At 38.9% G+C, this 21993-nt stretch overlaps 1 protein-coding gene across 6 annotated transcripts in view; it reads left to right on the forward strand.

Moving 5' to 3' along the window:
• Nucleotides 1-21993, forward strand: part of spsb4a (splA/ryanodine receptor domain and SOCS box containing 4a) — a 66281-nt gene that overhangs the window by 30509 nt on the left and 13779 nt on the right. For 4 of the 6 annotated variants that reach the window (XM_081374943.1, XM_081374942.1, XM_081374941.1 and 1 more), the window contains one exon: nucleotides 1107-1988. In XM_081374943.1, the coding sequence (XP_081231069.1) occupies nucleotides 1283-1988 (706 nt within the window). In that variant the 5' untranslated portion in view covers nucleotides 1107-1282. Of the gene's footprint in view, nucleotides 1-1106; nucleotides 1993-18237; nucleotides 18491-21993 lie in introns of those variants that run through there. The other 2 variants (XM_081374945.1, XM_081374946.1) reach the window with 2 other exon arrangements.

Consider the following 21993-nt stretch of genomic DNA (forward strand, 5'->3'; position numbering starts at 1 on the left):
CTCTCTTTTGTTCTCTTTTTTTCTTTCTCTTTCTCCCAGGAACCTGGAAATAAATAATGCTGTATTTTGGCATGCTTCCTTTTTTTTCTATTGCTATACTTAGGGTTGTTGATTTGAACAAACCTGAACCTAAAGTTTTAAACTTCAGCTAACTTGTGTTAGACACTAATGATGCCTCTAAGGGTGCGTCTCGATGAGAGAAGAGAAACAACTACAAACAATCAGACAAATTACCAAAATATTCCAATTGACTTCATCCCAATAGGCATTGAACTCTTGAGCCATATTTAGAGATGAGAATATCATTGGAACATAGGGCTCTTTTGACTTGAGCTAGCTTGCAACCAACAAGCAACACCATAGAAACCACACACAAGACCCTAGCAACTGCAAAGAAACATTGTAAAAATCTCTCAAGTCAAGACAACTTAGCAATGCTCTGGCAGTCACCCGCACCTTAGTATTGTGGCAGGTTTTGCATAGCCAAGCACGACTCCAATTCTCTTGAAGTTATTTATTTATTTTTCTGTTTATTTATTTATTGCCTCTTTTTGTAAAAAAAATAAAAATAAAAATAAAAAATGCTATGTGATTGAATCTCTAGAAATGTCAGAGAGTAGACAGGGTCCTTTCATTTACAGATGGTTTGTTTGTAGTAGAGGCTATATCTGTTTTGAATGAATACCATTTATAAGATTTATAAAATGCAATATGTGTGGGTCTTTGTTTACATAAGCCGGGCTGTTTTTGAGCTAGAGGTGACATGACTTGTCATGTGTGTATATGTGCATTTTCCGTGTTTCTGTATGTCACACAGAAGGTGTCTCGTTCTCACCTGCGGCTCTCATTATTACATCCTTCCCCATGGCGGTCTCTCACAAGCTGTCAGGTCGCGGTTGGCTTCAGAGCCATGATCCTTTTTTTCAGCTTATCTTCTTGTCATATTTATGCTGTTCCTTTATTTCTGTTTTAATTTTTATCCTCAACACCTTTGAGATTCACTCTTAGTAGTTCTAGAATCACTCATATAACCAACTTGCAGACTCTTTGGTCTCTCTGATATTACTGTTTTAATGACATGGTGTGTTTGGTGTGTTTTCTCCTAGGGCTTCAGTAAGGCTGGCACTTTCGCCACTGCCAGACGGTGACGCGAGTTTGGGGGCCTCAGGCTGACGTCTTGGCGCTTTGATGAGGTAACGGCGGACCCCGGAAACCCAGCCCCTGCGTCGTGCCCCCCCCTTTCCTTTCCCCTCCTCACTTCCCCTTTCCAACCAGTCAAGCCATGGGCCAGAAGATCTCAGGGAGCATCAAATCCGTAGATGCGCGTGGGGAGCCGTCCTTCAGGCCCCTGAGGAGGGAACTGAGAGGGCCGGATTTCTTCAAGCCAGCCCGACTGGACCTACTCCTGGACATGCCTCCCGCTCCAAATGAGCAGCAGCTCCGACATGCCTGGAACTCGGATGACCGCTCCCTTAACATTTTCATTAAGGACGACGACAAACTCACCTTCCATCGGCACCCGGTTGCTCAAAGTACCGATGGCATACGTGGACGAGTAGGATACACGCGAGGACTCCATGTATGGAGGATCCATTGGCCTGCTAGGCAACGAGGCACACACGCAGTGGTAGGCGTGGCCACGGCAGACGCCCCGTTGCACTCAGTGGGCTACACATCTTTAGTTGGCAGTGATAGTGAGTCCTGGGGCTGGGACCTGGGACGTAACAAGCTCTACCACAACAGTAAGAACCGGCCGGCTTCTTCTGCACCAACATACCCAAGTTTCCTGGAGCCAGAGGAGGCCTTTGTACTGCCGGATGCCTTGATGGTGGTGCTGGACATGGATGAGGGCACACTGAGCTTCATGGTTGATGGACAGTATCTCGGAGTGGCCTTCAGAGGCCTTAAGGGCAAAAAGCTGTACCCCATTGTCAGTGCAGTGTGGGGCCACTGTGAGATCACCATGCGCTACATCAATGGCCTAGATCGTAAGTATACACTTTCTTCAGAGTTGTGTTATTCCTGAATAATTGTTTGATACTTAAAGTCTTACTTGACATGAAGGTTTCTGCTTGGAGATCTGGTAAACCTGCTTGAATTGGGTTGTTGTGGTGTAGTGGTTAAGGCTCAGGAACTAAAAGATTGTTTGTTCAATTCCATCACCAAGGCATTAACCACAAATTTCTCCAGAGGGATAAGCTTATGGTGTTGTTCTATTTATTATTTGCATTACATTTACCCTGCTAAAAAAAAAAAAACTTAAACCTGTCTAAGCTGGTTTGTTGGTCACCCAGCCTGGCCAAACTGGTCTTCAGCTAGTCTAGCCAAGGGGTGTCCAATCCTGCTCCTGGAGGGCCAGTGTCCTGCAGATTTCTAGCTCCAACTTGGCCAATGCTCTTTCCTGTGTGTTTTTAGTAATCCTGAAGAACTCATTTATCTTGTTCAAGTATGTTTAATAAGGATTGGAGCTAAACTCATTATAGTTGCCCTTCAGCGAGCAGCATTGGACACCCCTGGTCTAGCCGGTCTCCCAGCCTGGCCAACTAACCAGCTTGACCAGGCTAGAAGATCAGCAACCCAGCTCAGAGTACCCAGTTGGCTTTTTTCCAAAAAAACTTAATGTCCATTCAAGCTACACATTTTATCACTGTATTTGTGTTCCCTGGCTGTTGAAACCCTTACCTTGCTAGTGCCATGCTTTACTAGTTCAGCTGCAGCAACCCTGTGTTCTGTGTCAGCACTGCTTGAAAAGTATCCACAGATTAGTAGTATTTCAACATACAGTGTCTTGTCTTCTGTCCTGTTAGTTCAAGACCACAATGCAAAGAGATGGAGTCTGGCTCTTTTCTCATGATATCCCTCAGGGTGCTTGGGCATTGTTGCAGGCATATATTCATTATTAATGTGAGAAACACGCAATGGCAGTGGAGACAGGATGGTTGAAAAATTTATAGTTATCTTAACTGTATGCTACACGTAGCATTACAACTAATGAGGAGAGGCTCCCATTTTGATATTCACTTAAAATGTGTTTATTTGGTACATATATAGGTGCATACTGAGTGTTAGCATGTGTGTGTTGTGCAAGTGATTATATTTTAGTTTCAAGCCCTCATAACTGTCACACTATTCACAAGGCTAAACACTGAGCCTCTGTGTTTTTTAAAGGCTTGAAACTCTCCTTCAACCATCATCAGCATGTGTTTTGGAAACACTTTTTTTCTAATCCACTCCTGCCAGGTAGACACGCCAGGTAGACACTGTGTGTGTGTGTGTGTGTGTGTGTGTGTGTGTGTGTGTGTGTGTGTGTGTGTGTGCCAGAGAGTTTTGTGTGAAACAGCATTTTAAAGCCAGAGGCATGTTTTTGTAACCCTCTGAGCTTTATTTGATAGCACAACCTCGAGGTGCCCCCCCCCCCCCCCCCACACTTCTTAGAACAAAGATTCAGAGAGTCATCTGTTAGATTTAGCTATGTTTCTCCATGAAATAAACTCCATGTTCCATACCTGCAGAGGATTGCTCAATTTTTAACTTAAAGGGATAGTTCACAAAACTTCTGTCATCATTTACTCACCCTCATGTTGTTCTAAACCTGTATGACACAAAATAAGATATTTTGAAGAACATTTTCATCCAAATAAAATTAGACCCCATTGACGATTGTATGTACAAAACACTGAGACATTTTTACAAATATCTTCTTTTGTGTTTCACAGAAGAAAGTAAGTCATATAAGATTGCAATGACGTGAAGGTGGGTAAATGTTGACAGAATGTTTATTTTTTGGATAATCTAAATACAATAAAGCGTTAAGGCACATCAAGAGGCTTGTTTTACCATAGTATTGAGTACCATTGAATAGCTTGTTTTATTATGGTAGCAACAGCTGTATAGTAAAAGGCACCAATGTTAATAAATAATTAAAATGATTTGTGATGATAATAAGCACGAATAACAATTTGCAGTTATTATTTGGGAACACCTTTTAATCACTTAACAGACTATTTGTCTGTAGACGTTTCACTCCATTGGTTGAATTGCCAATGTAAGAGGAATAAAAGCATGATATCCCTTTATAAAACCTGTCATTGTACTTGATAAAGTAATATTTTAATAAGCAACCCAGTAACCCTATAAGCAGAATCCTATCAGTGTATTTCAGCCCTGTTTATATGGATTAGGTTGCTTTAGCCTCGGTGTCTCTCAACATAGTCTTCTTCTCCCTGGCGTGTTTCCATATCAGGGGACAGAGAGCAGTGTGGGACGCTCTCAAAGCCCCCTCTCTGAAGTTGAAAGAGCCCTCTTTCTCCCTTTCAGATGGAAAGAGCAACTCAGTAAGTGGCCCTAAGTCCGTTTGAAATCTTTTCAAAGCTTCTATTAAGCATGTCTTTATTTGCTGGAAAATTGTATGAAATGAGCGAAGCAACGTTTAATGCTTGAAAGAGAGAGAGAATTCTATGAATCTCGAGAGGTGTTTGGCAAAGCCAACTTTGGACCGAATCGCAGCTCTGCTCTTGAAAGCTCATGCTTTCCAAAGTAATGTTAAGATTTGCGCTGAGGATTGTGAGTTTATATACACGTTTTAGTTGTATTGCACGTTCTAAGTTGCGTGCAGGGGGCTAAGAATCTTTCCTTGGTATGTAAGAGATTGAGAGCGACAATTGAGAGAGAGAGAGAGAGAGAGAATCATGGGTAATGAATGCAGTAAGGAAGATGAGGTCAGAAAAATGTAAGCTGTGACATTTTTAAGATATGTGCAGCACAGTCTAAACCCCAGGCTTAATTTTAATATATATGCAAGCATGCTTCCAAAACTGAATTATTACACATCTCAACGGACAATAGCAATAGTTTCATTACACGCACTCAGAGCTGTCAGACTAAATCAGACTCCTCTGTGGTAAATAGGTCTATGAGATACTTATTTAGTTTAAAGTGTCCATTGTTGGAGTGAGAGATAAAATAAACACAAGAAAGAGAAAGATACAGATGTCCTCAATACCTAGTGAGATGCTGAAGACTATAAGTTACTGTTTAATGTTATTTTTTAGTATTATTTTTCTTTATTCATTTTCATAAAAAATTCATAATGTATTTTGTACTCAATCTTACTGTACCACCGCAGAGAAACTGAGGGATGACGGGGTGAGAGGAAGGAGAAATAGAGGAATGATGGGGTGGGGGAGGAGAAACACGGAAACGCATAGACCTGGCATGAATACAACAACATCTCAGGAGTTTCTCTCCTGACATATAAGAATAAAGATTTTTCTTAGCTAGATAACTGGTGTCAAATCAAATACTAATACTTAATTCCAAGTCTACAGCTGCCTACTTATACATCATTTTTTAAAATCATAAAAAGTGTTTCAAAATGCTTAATTGGACAGCATATTTGAGCATTATAGGATCATAGAGTTTCATGACCGAGTATTCTGCACCCTTAGCATTTTGGGCACTATAAGCAATTAGGCATAGCATCTCAAAACCTACACTCTTAGAAGAAAAGGTTCCTACATTAAAGGGTTCGTTCAGGCGCTTCATAAATAGATAGGGTAACCTTTTACCTTTTCATTTTATGGACTTTGTTTTAATTCATTTTAAATTTAACAGAATTTTATGAATTTATCATTAGAAAACAATGGAAATAACCAGTTAAACATAAACATACTATGCAAATCGTTTAAGACATTTCTCCATATACAGAACCTTAAAGGGTTCTTTAAAATTGCAAAGTCCAAATAGCACATGCTTGACATTAATTGCATTATATTAGTCACTTTGGAATATAAATTGCAGAATGTTTCAGATAATATAAAAAAAGTGACATATTCCAGACAATACGGTACTAAAGGCCCTTGCACACTGAGTCAGAAATTATAACATGCGAAATCGAAATTTGCGCATGTTAAAAAATAAATATGACCTCACGTTTTGTCAATCACGCTTGCACATTGCCTCTGAAACTTTCGTCTGTCATAAAAAAATTCGGATCGGGTTCGATTTTCTGCGTTTTTCGCATCTGTAGCAAGCATTTTGAATTAGTGTTTTGACAATTCAGAGCCATCGAATCCCGAATACAAAAAAACGCATACGAAAATTTCAGACTCGAATCGGACTAAGTGCCTTTAGACCGCATTTTTGGAAATCATAGGCATGTTGTGTCAACCTTATGAGCTGCCTAATTAGACAACATATTTAAGCATTGCATTTTACAATTCCTACACAAATCCAGTGTTTTTGGACATCATAGTGTTCCCAAAACCTAGTAAACTGCCTACTTAGCATTCTCGGGGCATAATTAGCTTCCTAATTAAACTGTGTTTTAGATGTCTCCGAAATTAGTAAGTTGTCTACTTAGCATTTTTGGGCATCATGTGCACTTTATTTTAAAACTTATTGAGCTGCTTAAAGGAGACATATCATGCTTTTAAATTGTTCGTTTTTACATATAAATCATACATTTGTGGTCTATATAAAGCGGAACTGCAATGCTTGGGTCTGAATTCCTCATTATTATAGATCCACGAGCCCCTTTTTTACCCCTTTTCTGACCCCCTTTTGGTGCGGTCTCTTTAAATACAAATTGAGACACTTCATACCCCGCCCGCTCTCCAGGTTGCAGAGGTTCAACTCCACCCCGTTCGGCCATTTTTGTAGTCTGATAGCAGAGATAGGATTATCTAGCGGCATAGAAACTTTTTATTCACACGTTATTAACAAAATGTCAACAACGGAAGACTTGTCCAGCCAGCCTTAGATGTTCGAGCCAGAGTTGGAGCCGGAGCGAAATGAAAATGAAGACGACGAACCTGCAGAACAACGTCTTCATATGGATGTATCGCAATGGTGTGTTACTGTATTTATACATGAAACTTTGGTCTTCCGACCTTTTACCACCGTGTCGATTTATTTTGATTAATATGTGCGAGGGAGAGAGAGCAAGACAGCGTCTAGTTTGGAGACGGTGATGTCTTGTTTACACTTTCGCCTGGCTCTGAAGAGAGAGAGTGAGCGCGCGCGCGACCGGGGTCTCTCTCTCTCTGCTCGTTCTTTCAGTTAAACATGCGCCACAAGCGCGGCAGTTCATCTACATTAGACTTACTTACTTACTTTACTTACTTTATACTTTATAAAGTGTAATGAAGCGTGTGGGTTACTACATCCAACAACCGATCATTTTAACTTACCCTCTCGTAACTTCTGCATCCTTTAGCTTGGACTACAAAATTGCAGCGAGAAATAATAATGGCGGATCGCTCGAAGTGTTGGGCCGGAAGTCAATGTCCTTATTTGGCAGTTCCGCTGCAAATACTGTGACGTGATAGTTCAAAAAACGTCATATATAACAGAAAAATCGGAACAGGTTGAAAAATATGACCAAAACAGAATATAAAGATATCAACGAAGCACCTGAAGAGAATAATTTCATCTTTTCTGTACTTCTAAACACTCCAAATATACAACAAAATGCATTTAAGGGCTAAAAAAGTGCATTTAGCATGATATGTCCCCTTTAAGTAAAAAGTTTGGTGTTTTGCCTAAAAATCTAGGTAGGCAGCTCTCTAGATTATGAGACACCATAGCCGCTTTTTCACCATCGGACCAAACTATTTCATTGCTTAACCGTTCCATTCCATGCCGATCCGGCCTGCTACATATGTGGTTTAATTTTCCACTGTGAGGCTGATAACAGAGCTCTTTGGAATGTAATACAAACAGATGAAATGAGATGTAAATAGTGACTGTGTTATGGAGGACGATCAGATTTTTCTTTTAATTTTATTATTATTAACTTTTACTTTTTAATGTTAACTTCCCTCAAATAGGGCACTTGGCCAGCTACAGAGAAACTGGCAGCCAGGCATCAGACAAGTGACCAGTCCTGAGTGGCGACGTCACTACACGCATTGTACCATTCTAGCCAACTGTGCCGAGAACGGTTTGTAATCATGCCATGTCGAACCACTGGAAATACAACTGGAGCCATTCCTTAGCGTTCTTAGAACCGTTCGGCTTCACGGTGGAAAAGCGGCTCATGTCTGTGATTCCCAAAAACTGCATAGAAGGCAACTCACTAGCTTAGTGAGAATAGCCTATTTGTGTTCAAAAGGAACTCTGAAATCATCGAATGTGTGAAAACAGGAACCCAGACAGTGTGAAAGTGAAGGAAAGAAAGTTATTTGTGGAGGATTATGGGTGTGTGTACAAATTGTGAACAGGCGTGTGCAGGTTTTTGTGTGAGAGAGAGCGAGAAGACTGAAAGTAAGATGCTTCTCTGTCTCGGTGGAGCCCAAGTCTGTCTGTTCTGCTTCGTACCGTGTGTGTGTGTGTGTGTGTGTGTGTGAGTGACAACACCCCGAGAAGTTATCTGCACGGCAGTAGAATAGTGTTTATCACTGCCGCTATGATTCATCGCTCTGCAAATGAAAAGCAGCAGGCAGGCCCTGATCAAGCCTCACCACCGCTCACTAGTGCACATGCTGGATGTGTCAGGATGGGCTCATTCTGTTTGCTCTGTCATGTTGTTTTTGAACTGGAAGAACCCATCCTGTGTGCATGCATACCTCAAAATAATACCAGCCTAATTATTCACGGCTTTGTTTAAATCACTTAGACTTAGTTTAGACCACCTAGACTATTCACTTAACAAAATATTTATTTTGCACATTCTCAAAAGACACACATCCCAGCGCTCCCTCCACACTGGCATGTGGACGCTTGGCATTCCACTCGAGCTTCTCCAGTTGCGACAGAACAGGGGCTAGCTAGACAGTGACACTGTTTGCGATATTACATGCTGCATCATTCAATGCTATGTCTGTGTTTCTTGCAATTATGAGGTCAGCCAGCCTGTCTGCAGCACATTTATGCAATACATAATGAGGAAGATGAACAGAGAACCTTTTGACTGCATGTAAACTTCCACTAATTGCCAGTGTTCAACAAAGAAATGAGCGGGAAATTGACATGTGCCGCCCTAATGTGAATGTGGAACACAGAGTAGATATAATTGAGAGATGGCGGAGACCCTCTATCTGTGCTTTCTCTCTCTTTCGCTCACTCTCTGACTGGCAGAAGGCTGCTGTCACTCTGCCCTGTATTGTCAGGGATTAAAACACCAATTAGATCTAGCTATGATTCATCACACAATAGCGTCTGATCCATATTCCCTCTCCAATAGCACAGTCCTTTAGTCTCAGCATCAGAGAGAGAGAGAGAGAGACAGAGAGGACGAGAAGAGGGCAGGTATACAGAGAATCTAGAACGAGTGCTACATAGACAATTACTGTGGGTCTGAGATCGAGATGAACAAGGATAGAGACACAGGCTGACTGTCATGTAAACACAATGCCTGAGACGTACACAGTGTCCTTGTCTCCTCGTATCTTCTTGCCCATGTATAAAAATGTTCTTCCAGCCACTCTTTTTCTTTGTGTGTATGTGTGTGTACTTGTCTGATAATGTGTCTTACAGGGCTGGATTTAGCTGATTTATTTTGACAAGTATTTGACATTTTTTGAATGTAGACCAACAATGAGTCATTTTTTGGATTAGTTTTTTACTTTACTTTTTACTTGTTAGTTATTTTACTTCTAATAATATAATATAAAATACAAATCGATATTATTATTATTATTATTATTATTATTAACATAATAATAATAATTTGTATAATTATATTATATTATATTAGTAAAAAAGTGGATTAAATCTCTTTTTGTCAGTTCTACTACAATATAATATAATATAATATAATATAATATAATATAATATATAAAAAGTGGATTAAGATCTCTTTTTTGTCAGTCCTTCTACTATATAATATAATATAATATAATATAATATAATATAATATAATATAATATAATATAATATAATATATAAAAAGTGGATTAAGATCTCTTTTTGTCAGTTCTTCTACTATATAATATAATATAACAAATATAAAATATTAATATTCACAACAATATATTTTTAATTTTATTATAAAGGCATTTTTATTATAATTATAATTTTATTATAATATATAATATAACAATGTGTCTTTATAATAAAACAAAAAATATATTTTTTTTATTCAGTTATACCTTTTGAGGTTTAAATATTGCAAAGTTAATTTTATTTCAATGAATTGTGCTGTCCATTTTTCTGTACTAGGACACAGTTGTGTCTCACTGTCTGTGTGAGACGGGTTGGAGACGGGGTGGAGAGGGCTGCTATATGGGTCAGTAGGTTAACGCTGTATGGTGTCGCTAGCCGGTGGCAAACTTGCCTAATAAATCGGCAGGGTCGTCTGCATCTTATCAGAGAGATTACCGTTCTCTCAGCCTCTCTTGAGTGTGAGTGTGTGTGTGTGTGTGTGTGTGTGTGGAGAGAGTGTGACTCAGTAGTGCTGTTTAGGCCACATCTGTTCCTTAAGACCTAAGCTGTTTGCTAAGCTGTATTATACTCTTCCCTTTGATGTTGAAGTCTCTTAAGACACCTACACTAAACGTTTTTACAGAGGAAGGCTGTAATACCCTGCTAAAAAAAAACAGCTTAATCCTGGTTCATGCTGGTCCAGATTGGTTTTGTCAGTGCTGGTCTAGCTGGTGGACCAGCATAGTCGAGATGTTCACCAGAAAATAATAATAATCATCAATATTTGGCCAAAAATCATTAATGAATTCACAGGCATGTTTGACGTGCCATATTCAACAGTCAATGACTCAGGACACAATATTATGTCTAATCTTGAATATTGTTTAGGATGGTTAATATGAATATTGGGATGAAGCCCAGACTTTGTTTGCATGTGTGTTAATTCTCCTCTTCTGTCTCTATTCGGCAGATGACAGCAGCTGCCTCAGATTTTGTGTGTTAATCCAGAAGCTTGTGGGAAATTAGCATTTGGATAAGGGAGTTAAAGCAATGCTGTCATGGCTTTTAATTGGTCCATCAGCATCTGTCAGTCAGCAGGAGAGGTGGGGCCACTTGCTGTCACATATTAACTGAGCTAACGGATGCAGTGTGGATCCTACATTATAAACGCCTGTAAAATGGGCACAAGACAAAAAAAGTGCCAAAAATGCCCCAGATATTTATGATGTATATTTTTTTTCGTTTTATCTCTTATCCAACATATAATTTTTCCCCTTTTATCTATTATCTAACATTTCATAATAGCCTTTTTTAGGCTTATCTAGTTATGGGTTCAAAGCCTCTGTAGACACAGTATAGTGAACTGTAGCTGACATATATGCTATCTGTTCCCTTGAAAGTAATATGGTGCCATAGTACTATCAGATACCATTGTACAATGATACACACCATGGTACTGAATGGTTATTATGTTCACTATCTCATTCTGTACCCTGGAATTTACATGGAACTCAAGTGTACTTCAAGAAATACCAATACCAGGAATAGCAGCCAGCATTAATACTATAACTACATTTAATGTTTAAACAAAAATAATTGTATTTATTTTTTTATTTTATTTTGTTGATATGGGGAATTTCTTTCACTTCATTGATTTAAGTATTTTACATAAATGAACGACACACTGTGTTTGTATATGATTAGAAAAATATGCCCATATAGGAACAATAGGGAAAAAGTTATGTAACATAAATGACTGCCAGTATCATTTAGTTAGTATCAGTTAGTTAGTTCCAAGACTTCAAGACTTTTAGAAGGTAAATTGATGTCAACGTTAGTTAGTTAGTTAGTTAGTTAGTTAGTTAGTTAGTTAGTTAGTTAGTTAGTTAGTTAGTTAGTTAGTTAGTTAGTTAGTTAGTTAGTTAGTTAGTTAGTTAGTTCCAATAGGAAAATGTTATGTCATTTATAGACATTGCTGTAAACATCTATCCACAATTCCATCTGGTACTGGGAGTGGATGAAGAGCACCTGGCATAAGTAGGGAGGGAACAAACAGATGGATAAAGAGGTAGTGAGAGGACAGAGAAGTGCTCTTTTCTCTTTTCAGGACAAACAGCTTGGCTCTGTGTTAATTGAGAGCCAGTCATTAGAGGATTAGTTTGCTAGATCAAGTTTCAGCTAACGCCATAAGGCCGCAGCCTCACCCACAGCTGTTACATTCATCCTTACAGTACAATACACACACACACACACACAGTGAAGTCAAGAGGAGGTTAAGCACATGCACAGAATGCCTCCGTAATGCAATGAGAGAAGACGTTTGGAAACTGTTGAGTGTTTTTTTCACAGTCCAAGTTGGCAAGCTGCCCAACGTAGGTACTTGATGTGTTTTTTTTCTGCCCTGGAAATATTCTGGTATGACAGATATGAATGTGTTATTAAAGCATATCATTAATCAGCCGTTCCTGCATGTTAGGGCACCCAAGGTTGGCTCAGTACCTCAGACTCATAATATGTCGAAATGAGACTTACCTTCACGATTGCTGACCATGCAGTTTGTGGGACTTTGCGCCTGTGTGCACACACAAAAACTAAGCATCTTGGGTAATCTCCTTGAAGGCTTATTTTCTTGAAAAACAAAGGGCAGACGGAAGCTGTTTGTTTAGCTTATAGTTGCTGGGTCTTTTATCAAGCTGAATAGTTTGACGGCTGCACTGTTACGTCAAACGTTATTCATGCACACTTCTGGATCAAACCCAAAAAATGACAGAGTAACTATTTATCACACCTACAAAAGGTCACAATAACCTTATCAATCACATGCTATTGTTTATATAGACTTATAGTTTTATAAACTCTGGCTTTTGAGATTGTGATTGCTAGACTCAGCATAGACACTGTAACAAGGTAATGCCAAAATCAGCGCCGCCAGCTAGTGGAACGGATCCACGTTTGACTCTTTGATTCTTGCTTTTGTTCCCCCCCACCCATTTTTCAGCATGTTTTGTCCTTTCTGCACCGCTCTGTGATATTTGCACACCTAATTGCCTGAAGGAGTTTCCGTGGAAACAGACATCATTCAGACGCTGACAGAGACAAAGAGAGTGAAGAGAGTGAGGGAAGACAAAATAAAGAGAGACAGTATTTTCATTGATTGAGCTGTGGTGGCAGTGGGCTCTGTTAATAAGCCCGTCTGCTGGTTCCTCACTAACTCCAGCTATTCAGATTTGGCTGTTTCTCATCCTTACACTTATCCAACAGCAAATCTAACCACACAAATGAGAGAACGGGGTGACCACAGACAAGTAGACGTTTGGATTATGTTAAGCATTGTTATCCACAGTCTTGACTTACATTGTGTTCACGGTGTGTTTCCCTATATATGTGTTTGTGGCAACCTTTAAGAGCATTTTGTGTTTCAAGACCCTGATTTTACACTGGATGTCGAGTGGTGGTGACTTAAAAGCAAACATTGGGGATTTTTTCCCCCCAGTTTTTAGTCTTTTTTTTTTTAGGATAAGGGCATGTGTGTGCATATGAATAAATATATATTCTAATGGCTATCCTCACCCATGCGCCAATGCAAACCCTTTTTTGGCGTTAAAAAACTACTGTCAGGATTTACTGAAGATACGCAGTGAAAAATAAGCACTGAACAGGTGTGGACAGGGTTATTTTTGCCGGTGACCTTATTGCCCATGCATTTGTAAGAGTCTCCCTTTAGAACGCAAAATGGGAGGAGAGTATTTAAGTGAATCACGCAAGGTGATTTACTAAGGTTCGCGCTAGTCAATTTACTGGTATTTGCGCCATTATTTACCGGCCAAATAAAGCATGTCTTAAACCAGACACTAATTTGTTCTGCTCATGGTAGATTGCGTTGGTCATTATGGAAATGATCCGGCTGCGTATGTGTTCTTTAATTTGCATGTCGTCAGTAGATTGCGCCCAGTCTTTCACTTTTCAACTTTCCACTCCCATCAGCACTTTTTTTTGCGAATGCACTTTCTGATAATTTGCCCTGTTTAGTAAATCTGACCCTTAAACTGCAACAATGACTTCTTAATGAGTTTTTAATTCAGCTTTTTTTCCATTTTTTTCTAGTTAAAACATCTAAAAATCCTTTAAACATGAACAATTTACTTGAGAAGCAACCATCTTCATGAGATTTGTGAGCTATGTAAATATTTTTTACTTGTTATGGATGTATATTTATATGCATATTTATACAAGTGTAATTTGTCTTAAGATTGATGACTCACACTCAGGGCTGTATGCAAAAAAAAAATTCACAAATGCTTTCTAGAATTAGAGCGCACAGCCCCCCCGCCTCTCCCCCACCCCCTCTTAGAATAGATATTATTTTATATAAAAAAAAAAATTAAAAAAAATGCAGTATCAGTTTTAACTTGTAAGGAATGTTTTAAAGTCCAATTTTATTCCGCCAGGTCACTTAATAGTGTGCGCCGAAATCTCTCTCTCTCTCTCTCTCTCTCTCTCTCTCTCTCTCTCTCTCTCTCTCTCTCTCTCTCTCTCTCTCTCTCTCTCTCTCTCTCTCTCTCTCTCTCTCTCTCTCTCTCTCTCTCTCTCTCTCTCTCTCTCTCTGACTTTATTTTTGCTCTGATCTATCGATTCTCTCTCTGCCTCCTCAGTCCTCTTGTGCTATATGATCTAAAATCCATGGGAGCTTCTCTGTACAGCCATCATGCATTCCTCCATACCTCTTTGTATATCATGTACACTTTCTGTCAGGACCACTATCGTCAAAGATGATTGACAATTAGCAAACAGTTTGGATTGGCGGTATGGTTCTGTTCTGGGCAAGAACTCCCTGGGCAAGAACTCTGGGCAAGCGATAACCCCCCTCAGGGGGTTACTGAATACTGAAGAAGCTTATATATGGATGCAGTGATAGGCGTCGTATTCCTAGACGTGGATCAGCTGAGAGTCAGCTGATGCGAGCTTGACTGACATGACCTGCCTACTAACGCTACGCTTGATTTCTGTTTGCTTTGCATATGTACAAGCCATAGTGACTGCAATTTATCTGTATTGTCAATTGCACAGAAACCCTCATAGTCATTCCTGAACTGAACCTGTTGGTTAGCTGGACCACAGTGTGATAAATGCTGCCAACTGGAAAGTGCTCTTGAGCAGAGCTGGTGCCATGGTGGGGTATGGCAAAGGTTCAAATGCTGAGAGATGGTTTATTCTAATGATGGTTTCATTATCTATCTACCTTCACCTACTTATGCAATGTCGTTATTTATCTACAGAGTTCTTAGTAAAGTTTGACTGCCTTTCTGAAAAAGACCAGCCTAAGCTGGTTTGCTGATCGTAGCTGATCTCTCCCTCTTGCCAGACTGAACATTTTGATAGATTTAAAGGAGAACTCGGCAACTCTAGCGAACAACCCAAACCCAAAAATATTTGGGTCTATATTTCACAACACGGTCGTAAAAAACTCACTTGCGGCGGCCTCCTCCCCCTCTCTACCGCTGCTCATGTGCGTTTGTTTTGATCGGAGAAAGCCAACTGTATCGTGTGGAGCTATGTCTACCGAGGTGGGTAATCTGGTAATACATCATATGTGTTTATGTCGAATTGCCGTAAAGCAATTCGTGTTTCGCGCTCAATTCGTGTTTTCGTTCTCGCTTCTCACGAGACTTCCAATTTCTATCTTGCCAGGACGGTAGTCCCCAAGTTGCAAGGTTGGTTTTCCGCCTGGGAACACTGGGGGGAGCGGGGAAAGTCACCAATATCACCAGAACAGGTTGTTTAACCATCCAAATGATTTCTAGACAGTTTTATTAAGTTAAAAAAGTTACCAAGTTCGCCTTTAAAGGGGTTGAATCACATTTCAGCTGATCAAGCTGGGAGACCTTGCAGCGAAATTTGTAGCAGCGTCTTATGATCCTACAGAAATCATTATAATGTACTGATTTAGAGCTAAAGACACATTTCTTATTATTATCAATGTTGAAAACAATCATGCTGTTTAATATTTATGTGGAAACCACAAAAAAAAAATCTGAATTCTTTGATGTATAGAAGGTTCAAAATGACAGCACTTATGTGAAATAGAAACCTTATATAAACTTATAAAAGACTGACACTTTTGATCAATTTAACGCATCCTTGCTGAATAAAAGTACTAATTTACATAAAATACACTGGCCTAATAATAATACAAAATTGTATTTTTATTTAAAATCTTAAAATTCAAAAGGTTTTGTATGAGGTTTAGGTTTAGGGCATAGAAAATAATTTGCTTAGTATAAAAACAATAAAAGTCAATGGAAAGTCCTCACTACGATAGAAAGAGTGTGTGTGAGAGAGAATCTATCTCTGCAATTCCGGCTCCGTTACATGTGGTAACTGGTTCTGGTGGTTGGAGGTGCGGGTGGAAAAGGGGTCAGTAGATCACCCGCTTTAATGGGCAGTCTCTGTAAGAGAGCCCTGAAATGAAGACAGTCCGTCCAGAAAGACACTTCTCTGATAGCACGTCTCTCTCTACTGTACAACATGCTTGCCAGCGGGAGCATTACATTTGCACAAATAAATTAGCAACTATCAGCATATGTAAATGTGGGTGATTGGCTGAATCTGTGGCGGTGGGGTACGTGTCTGTCTTTGTGTGTTTGAGAGACAGGGGATGACTGTCGCTCGATGATGTCTCTCTCATCATTCCACTCAGGCTTGTTTACCCAACTGCAACAAGATAATGTTTGACACTGTGTGACGCCGAGAGAGAATTTCGCTTTGAAAGTAGGGCCTTTAAGGTTCCGCTCGCTCTCCGGCTTTGATCTGTTAAATGAAATGCCTCATCCTGAGTAGCACATTAAAGGAACTCACCTCCTCAGATTAAGATGACGTGCAAATCGCACATCAATTAAAGCGACTGCTCGGGGTTCAGCGCTGTGATGACATGGCCATCAGTCACTCATACAGGAGGGGTGGGAAAATTTATGGATGTGATGATATGAAGAGGGGTAAACGTGAGAGATATGAGTGCATACACGGAGAGAGTAATATAGACTAGATAAGAGACACGATGTGTTAAAATTAATCAGTGAAATGAATGAATCACGATGTCCACGTCCTCACGACATGTGTTAGCAGTCGTGCTCATGTGTACACCGGATCTCTGTCTTTTATATCTTTCTTATCTCTAACCTTCCTGTAGAATCCAAGCGAAAAGCCAAAAATATGAATAGATAAGTAAAAGGAAATGAAAGTGTTTTGTGCCACGATATAACAAGCAAATAATACAAAACACTTTGACACTTCGTTTAACATATTCACATTTATTCACAATCGTCTTTAAATATCATTGGAAGAAATAGGAGTCAGGTAAGACAGGATTTTGCTCCTCAGTATTCTAAGATTGCCCCTCATCGCATTAATATCGTCTTTGAGTTTGCCCTGCCTTACGAGTTTCCTTATTGATATTACATAACCCTTAACTTAAAATCTTAACAAAGTAAATATTTACAATAAAAAAAATAATTTAACCACACTGACTCACATTAAGTTTTAAAAAACAATGTTTAAGTGAAAATGTGGGTAGTTGACATGAAGTAATTTTAATGATGATGGCGGTGTTGATCATTATTATATAACTTTTATGAACATTCATATATATTCTCGTAACACAATACACTATACAATAAGGTCTTGTTTTGTTTACATTAGTTAATGAATTAACTAAATTGAACTAAAAAAGGCAATATATTATAACATCATTTATTAATCTTTGATCATATTTGTTAATAAAAATGTTCATGTTAGTTCACAGCACAATTTTTGATCTTAAAAAGTTTTTTAGTAAATGTTGAGATTCACATTAAGATTAATACAATAGTATTGTTTATTATTAGTTCATGTTAACTAATGTAGTTAGCTAATGCTAACAGATGAAACCTTATTGTAAAGTGTTACCGATATATTAAATTAAATATGTGTACTTTTTAATAATTCATTTGTCACACCACAGGACCACTTAAAATGAACTTCAAAAAAGGTCAAATGAAATCAAAAAGCTTGTGAAAAACTTGATGAAATGGTAACATAAAATAAAATGAAAAGAAAATGAAAAGAAATGGTAGCAGTTGCACAACATATATATACATGAAGCACATCTAGAATCCATCTAAAGTTAATCGCGAAACAATAGTAATGTCGTGTAACATTGTTTGGCAGCAGTTAGCCATGGTAAACTAATTTCATTAGAGTATCGTTCACATGCAGACCACCTTGTCGACTGTGACTTGGAACTACATCCAGCCCTCGACTGTTTTTTCCCCCTCTATCTTGCATCTCTAGTATCCTCTCTTTCATTTCCCTCTCCCTTCTGCTCCATTCCTCCTCCAGCCTGCAGTACATGTGTAGGGAGAAGTGCCATCCCCCGTTCTCCATCAGTATGTCTTCCGCACGGTCCAGCAGACCAGAGACCTGCTGTCTGTCCTGGGGGTTCCTGTTGTTAAGAACGTGGTACCTATACCTGCACCTCTCTAGCAGCCATTGGAGATCCTTCCCGGACGTCTGGATGTAGTCATGCATGCTGCAGTCTCGCAGACGGTCGCCCAGCGTGAACACGACCATGGTGTGGCGCCACACGCCCTCTGTGAGGATCTCCATGCGTTTCTGTATGACTGCTTTCTCGGAGTGGCTGAAGTTCAGTAAGGGAATGACAAGGAGCACAACGTGGGGTCCGGGCTCACACAGCGATAAGGCATTAAACAGCTCCAGTTTCTCCTGTTTAGGGACGAGCTTCTCGTTTGTGCCCCATCCACTGGCATCCACGACCATCAAGTGTCGGCCTTCAGATTCTCTGTGTGCCACTGCGCTGGCCGCTCCGCCCCATGTATCGAATTCATCCTTACCCAGGAGTGTGTTGCCCACTGAACTCCTTCCGGTCCGCTTCTGCCCTACGATTAACAGCCTCAGAGGTGGGGCACCATGTCTGGGGCCTGTTAGAAGACATTTGTTGCAGGGCAAATTAGATTTTAAAGAGAGAAAAAAAAAAAAAATCTATGTTGTAAAGCAGACTCTTACAAAACACAAAAATTTTTAGTGCATGTTTACACAGGAAAGCAATTTAAAGGAGAACTCCGGTCAATTTTAACATTGAGCTCATTTTTTTGTACATTTGGAGTGCTGTCAATACAGAGAACAACGACAAAAATCGGTGTTGCCTACACCGAGTTATTCTATTTTTAAAATTTGCACCCTGTTGACTTCAATGGGGCAAGTTTTAAACCTGCTTTTAGCCTCTTAACATCCTTGATGTGTCATTACAAGTGCACAGAAAATGTGAATGATTCCTTCAGAGTGAACACGAGTGAATCTGACTGCAGTAGATGTGAAAGATATGTATAAAAATGATGTTATTTAAGCCAGCGCAAATACCTGTGTTTACATCCTGTTTTCGGTTGAAGTCCAAAGTAGTCGATTGCCGAGTTCACGCACATAGGTTTAGTTACCTATGATCACGCGCGTGAACTCGGCACTTGTAATGACACATCAAGGATGTTAAGAGGCTAAAAGCAGGTTTAAAACTTGCCCCATTGAAGTCAACAGGGTGCAAATTTTAAAAATAGAATAACTCGGTGTAGGCAACACCGATTTTTGTCGTTGTTCTCTGTATTGACAGCACTCCAAATGTACAAAAAAAATGAGCTCAATGTTAAAATTGACCGGAGTTCTCCTTTAAAAAACATGACAGCTTGACAAATCCTGTGTAAACTATTTTAACTTTATCATCTGTTTTTAACTGCATTTTCAGTTTATACTGGTTTGCAACTACTAAATGAAAAAATATTTAACTCAAATTAAGTAGTATTTGTGCCTTTAGAGTTTTGCAAAGCCAGTCTATACGTAATGTAAAACTATTTTTTTTTTTACATTACGTGTAGACTGACTGTGCAAAACTCTAATGGCACAAATACTACTTAATTTGAGTTAAATATTTGTATTATTATATAAAATAGAAAAAATATATATATATTGCAAAATTGTCCAGACCCAACAGTCTTACCATTATTGTTCACATTCGCGTTGTCCATTTATCCTGTTTTCCAGTGTTTTTCAATACACGTGTAATGCAGTCCAAGCCCATCTGACTGACAGATAGTCGCAATCCGTATGTGCATGTTATCTCTGATCTGGTCATTTACATGAGAAGGGAGTGACCATAATTCTCCTCCCACTTCTCGTTTCATGATTACAGATGAGCTTTTTTTAGTTCCTCTCACCCTTGGCAGTAGAGTTTATTGTTTCCACTCTAAGCTATAATTGTAAAGACATGATATAAACTGAAGAAATGTTGTACTAACCACTATTATTACAGTGTCATACAAAGCAGGAAAAACTGAGCGCTGTTTTTAACAAGTGACTAAAAGTGAAGTGGTTGTTTTGGTTATAAAGTCACATGGCTGATATCAAAGCCACGAGTAAGTAATGTGCCAAAACGTGACTGAAACTACTTCTCTCTCCAGTCAGACAAAATAAGCACTGTGCCTTATTTTTTGTTCTGTTGGTGTGTCATGATGAATAAGACTTTTTTTGTGCAAATTGCTGTGGCATTCAATTGATTGGGACAATTTATGTAAGAATGGATTTGTGAAGGATTTACGCAGGAATTCATTTTGCTCATGTTTCTTTAACAAGGTCCAGTGTGTGAAATCTCACAGTGAGAATATTTTACCTTCACTTCTAGCACATTCAGTAAAAGTAATATTAAATGCAGTATATTAAATTTGGGTGTAAATAGTAAATGATGTGAAAAACATGACAGGTTGCCATTGTACGCTGTCCTACACTAGAGCAGACTGTTGTTTATACTCGCTTATTATTAATAGATCGCTATGACAGTCCCATACTTTTCCAAATTTAGGTGTGTAATAATAGTATTTTGATTGTTAATTAATGATATTATATGATACACAATTTTAGGTTAGTTTTTATTAATGTATAAGGGTAAGTGTACATTTTAGGTGTTGTAGCTGATCACCATTTTTTTAATTTTTTTCAATATTTTAATCACCATTATTTTGCAGGTCCTTTAAATACTGTAGTCCAGCACCCTGTGGTGACAACTGAATTTTTAAAAGTGCAATATTTCATGTCTCTAAATTAATCTAACGTCCTAAAACTACATGAACAATGATTGGAAATTGAAAAATGTGGTTTAAGAGTTTCAGATCAAGTATAGCCAAGTAATACAATATTCATGAGAAATGTACCCCCCCAAAAATCTAAATTTAAATGCAATACTTGCTGATTATAATAGCAATACGCAAGTATGTAAACACTATATTCGCATCTATTCCACTCTGACCAAAGTGCACATCATCGTCATGCACATATTCGTAAAAACAGCGGTAAAGAACGCATCACATTTTTGGGGTGGTGAAGAAAATGAGTTCATGTTAACAACGTTGCACGAGTATGTTGATGGTCAAATACATCAAAATAAATGTAAACATATTTAGGGGAGTAACCGGAAAAATCCAATACGTCCATAGAAATGTGTTTTGCATTTGACGCGAGTAGATTAAAACAGTGGCCAGTAAAACACTCTATGTGAGATCATTATTTGTGCTGTTCATTGGGGTATATGAATAATAAAATAACCACAGTTCTTTCAAATGATCAGAATAATGAGAATTGCATGTAAACGGGAGTGAAGAGGTTTGCTCATGTCATGTTAACATCTTACTGCTATTAAGTCCTTACTCTCATTGTTGGAAACAATCACATTATTTGTGCACATGTAGAGATGCAACCTCTTTTACATCTGTTTGTCTGCATGTAATTGTGCGTTGCCGTTGAAGTCATTGGCATAAAGGAACTAGAAGTAACAGCTTGCAACCACATATTTGTGTGCAATAACAATTCCCAAGAACCGTAAGTGTAATCAACTAGGTTATAGTTGTGTTTTAACAGCTGTGTTGTGTTTTCAGGATTAATTTAGCACATATTTCCGCTCTATGAGAATGTTTTCTCACTAGTAGCTGGTTAATGATTAGCTATCGGTCACGCTGTCTGGATGTAAGAAAACGTGGCTTTGTTTTATGGTGTTTTGTTCCTCTACTCACTTTCCTGTTTCTTTATAGTCACTTGCCT

The sequence above is a fragment of the Scardinius erythrophthalmus genome, assembly GCF_964197995.2.
Source record: "Scardinius erythrophthalmus genome assembly, chromosome: 9".
In the NCBI taxonomy this organism is placed as follows: Eukaryota; Metazoa; Chordata; class Actinopteri; order Cypriniformes; family Leuciscidae; genus Scardinius; species Scardinius erythrophthalmus.